The 3,803-nt window shown below is 39.5% G+C and overlaps 1 protein-coding gene across 1 annotated transcript; it reads left to right on the top strand.

The window, feature by feature from the left end:
• Nucleotides 1-883: 883 nt before the first annotated feature.
• Nucleotides 884-3,578, top strand: LOC109827556. The gene is made up of 3 exons (XM_020394561.1): nucleotides 884-1,064; nucleotides 1,726-2,000; nucleotides 2,547-3,578. Exons 1-3 carry the CDS (start codon nucleotides 915-917, stop codon nucleotides 2,794-2,796), a joined length of 675 nt encoding a protein of 224 aa, XP_020250150.1. The 5' UTR covers nucleotides 884-914; the 3' UTR covers nucleotides 2,797-3,578.
• Nucleotides 3,579-3,803: the final 225 nt, after the last annotated feature.

A 3,803-nucleotide genomic window follows, 5' to 3' on the forward strand; every position in this document is an offset into this window, starting at 1 on the left:
TCCCAACAACTCATGTGTCAGTTTACGTAGTCCAAGCTTAACCTGAAACCAATGGACTTAAGAATCCAGTGGTGTCAATTTGCAACAATAGAAATACTAGGAGTCTACCGCAATAAGTGCTACCTTTTTTACACTAAACCCCAAGAGCTTTCAGCATTTTGCAGTAAACCCCAATAACTTTCAAAATAGCACTAAATTCCTGATAACTTTTGCAGAGAACCCCCACTATCTTTTGGGTAAATGGCATTAAACCGCTAATAACTTTCAAAATGGCCTTTTATGTTGTTTTCCCTGTTCGAATTTATGCGGGCCGTCTGCTAACATGAGGAAACTTATTGGGGGTCTTCTGCAATTCCAAAAGCTATTGGGGGGTCTATTGTGATTTTCAAAGTTTTTGGGGGTTTACTGCAAACTGCTGAAAGCTCTTGGGGCTTTAGTGTAATTTACCCTATCTATCAAATGCTATTACTATTAGCATCATGGCATGGTTCTAATATTTGTATGCTTATTCTAGATGCCATTCTTTCATTTTACATGCCTCTTCCCTTGAGGTCATCTGTTAGAAAAAAGGCTGAAAATGTCTTGAACCTCTTGTAATGCCCAGGGTCCAAGCAATCCTTATTCTCTCAATCTTTGAGAACCTCTACCATATTTTCTACTCATGAAATTATAATAAACTATAGATTAGCTGGCCTGTGCATGAAATTGAACCAGAAATACAAAAGCCTCACAAGAATCACCCAAGATTGAAGCAAAATAAACCTACAAGCTATGCCTCACATGGATTATTCTCTTCCTCTCCTTCAAGATTTCCCACAATCATCTCCTCTATATATTATCACATCATTTTCACCAAGGCTTAGTCTCTGTATTCTTGCTGTCACATTGTTCTTCATAGCTCTAGTCGAAGCGCAATGGCCATCACTTATGGTGATTTCTACCCCAAGAAGTTCAAAAACACCGATGTCAGCAGCGGAGTCGCTATCTTCCTTGTTGTCTTCTCCATTCTCTGCGGCCTTATTGCTTTCATATTGTGTCTTGCAGCAGAGGGCTCCAGGTCTGAGGTAGGACTGTTTGGACGATAAAATCAAGTTTTTTAAAAATCTGACAATATCCACTTTCTACAAACTTTCAAATTTTCTGAAATCTTTTATTTTTATTTTTATTTTGTTTGGTTGGATTGAGATGTTAGACGCTAACTCTAATGAGAAATCCTCTAGAAAAGACTGGATTTCTGACATGAAATTTTGCTGATGTAAAATGAAATTAAATCACAACCGATTCTTCATGGCACTTCCTCATAAACCAAACAAAAGGTTTGGAAAGAGAATTTGGATCCGAAAAAAATTCTTATTATGGGATCCACTTTCAAAAAAAGTCGTCCTCTCTACTTAATCTTATATAAGGATACATGGGATTAAAACACGTGAACTAACATGAATTTTGATGTACACGTTACTATTAACTATCAGTATAGTCAAACTGTTTGTCAATACAGACTACATTGATAGTAACTAGAGTAATATGTAGTACTAAGTGCGTTGACGCCTTGTGTTGATGTATGGATCAAGATTTGTGCTAAACCAGATCGCCTCCATCTCCCTATATGATTTTCCGCAGAGGGCCTAGAACAGGAATATTTCCCCTATTCATAGGAGCAAACCGCCAATATTTTCATTGAAAACGTTTCATCCGCGAATCAAAAACCTATGTTTCTCTTGGCAGGTAACAAGGTTGCTTACAAGCACGCCTAGCAGCAAAGACAACAGTTGCTACTACAGCAACAGCGGCAAGAAACCTCTAGCCTGCGCTATCGCTGCATTCGTCTTGCTCGCCATAGCAATGTTCTCAGAGCACGGTTACATGCTCATCGCTGTCGCTAACCCCCAGCCTCCAGTGTTGGTGGCCTGGGCCACTCCACAGGATCCAATAGCAGCAGCAACGGTAACGAGAACCAGAGATCTCACTTGGCAAATCTGCTGCCTTTTTCTCACAACCTGGTAGGTGAAATAATACACACAGTTAGCTCTACCTATATCTTGCAGATATAATGAGTGTGTGTATGGAAAGAGTTTGCTTCTGTTGAGGATAAACTAAGAGGGAATCGCTTGACTTGGTTAGCTCATGTGTCAAAGGTCATTAAATACATCGGCAAAAATAAACCCTTGCAGTACCACCTCTCTAGTTTTATTTTTGTGGATGAACACCTTGTAATCAGGGGGTCTATCTGCAAAAATAAAACTAGAGGTATGGTAAGAACAATGACACAACAAGGGATTTATCATTCATCTGTAATCAACCGTGTAACTAATAGAAAAGGAAGAGTAGATATATGCTTTAGAGAACACGATTGAAAAGAGTTAAGAAGAATATGACAATAATTAACATAGAGGATTAGCTAGTCCCCAACGAAAGTGAATGGAAAAATAGAATTCATGTAGCTGGCCTAAAAAATGAGATAAAAGCTTTGTTGTTGTTGCTGCTGCTGCTGCTGCTGCTGTTTGTTGTTGCATCTTGCAGATATTGAACATTTACCTTGGTAACAGGATATCCTTTGCACTTGCTGAGGTGTTTCTCATGATCGGGATGGGAGTCGAGTCTGGTCACCTGAGCAACTGGAGAAGTCCAAGACCCAACTGCAACGCGGTCAGGCCTGGGCTTTTTGCAGTCGCTGGAATCTTTGGACTCATCACTGTCTTCCTCGGTCTTGGCCTTTATCTCACTGCATTGAGAACTCAGAGATTGCATCTCGAGAAGGAAAATGCGGCTCGTGGAACAATCCCAAATCCTCTGTAACGAGGGGGGAAATCATACTAGAGGGACATCTATATAATGTAAAAGATTTTCCTGAGGAGAAAAAATATGACTATTTCCATCAGTGTATTCGACGTAAAATAGTTTCAAACTGGTTAGCAATCCAACATAATGTAAAAACCTCTCTGGTCTCTCTCTCTCTCTCTCTCTCTCTCTCTCTCTCTCTCTCTCTTTTTGACAAATAATCACCATGCCACTCTAAACATGATTTTTTTTTGACAAATAATCACCATGACATCTATATAATAAAATCATGATTTTTTTCCTCCAAGACACTAGGATCACCAAGAATGCTTACTTTAAAATAGTAGCATTGTTTATCACCTGGATGCTATCGATCTGCTCGGTGTTTTTCCTTCCATGGCGTCCTTCTTCGTTCCGCATGACTCAAAGTGCAGAGCTAAGGATCTTTCCATGGCATCATTGCTGGTGAGTAGCTTGGTACTTTATCGGTTCGGCAGATTGCACATCGGTTAGGCGATGAATTTGCCTTTGACAACCTGCTGCATGGAGATTTGAGAGGTTCACACGGTCATTTCTTTGGCAAAGTAAATTCTGATGGAATTTGAAGAACACAACACTCTACACAAAGGAAACTTTTATTGATAGAACACTTGAGAATACAACACTTGTTCTTACAAGAACACCTCACTTTCACACAATTCCTTTATTTTGGTGGACACTCACACAAGGCTACACTACACACTCAAGCTCTCAAGCTCACTTCTTGCTTGCTTGCTTGCTTGCTTAAATGAGAGCACAAGACCCCTATTTATAGTTGTTTAAGAGGGCTAGGAAGTGTGTAGAAGAGTTAATCCTAGCCATACATTACTAAGAAGTTTCTAGAAGAATAAATACTAGCCATACACTTGTATCTTCCTAGAAACTTCATGGTAGATATTTTGTAGGATGTTACTAGAAAGAAGTTCTAGAAAGTTGTTCTAGAATAATCTAAGTTGGTGAGGAATTCTAATACTCCCCCTCATCAC

The sequence above is a fragment of the Asparagus officinalis genome, unplaced genomic scaffold (genome assembly GCF_001876935.1).
Source record: "Asparagus officinalis unplaced genomic scaffold, Aspof.V1 AsparagusV1_Un291, whole genome shotgun sequence".
Lineage (NCBI taxonomy): Eukaryota > Viridiplantae > Streptophyta > Magnoliopsida > Asparagales > Asparagaceae > Asparagus > Asparagus officinalis.

Excerpts from the sequence above, each read along its gene's own strand:
- LOC109827556 (XM_020394561.1), top strand. The coding sequence starts at position 915 with ATGGCCATCACTTATGGTGATTTCTACCCCAAGAAGTTCAAAAACACC. Across the intron at positions 1,065-1,725 it reads CAGAGGGCTCCAGGTCTGAG|GTAACAAGGTTGCTTACAAG; the intron begins GTAGGACTGTTT and ends TTCTCTTGGCAG. Across the intron at positions 2,001-2,546 it reads TGCCTTTTTCTCACAACCTG|GATATCCTTTGCACTTGCTG; the intron begins GTAGGTGAAATA and ends CCTTGGTAACAG.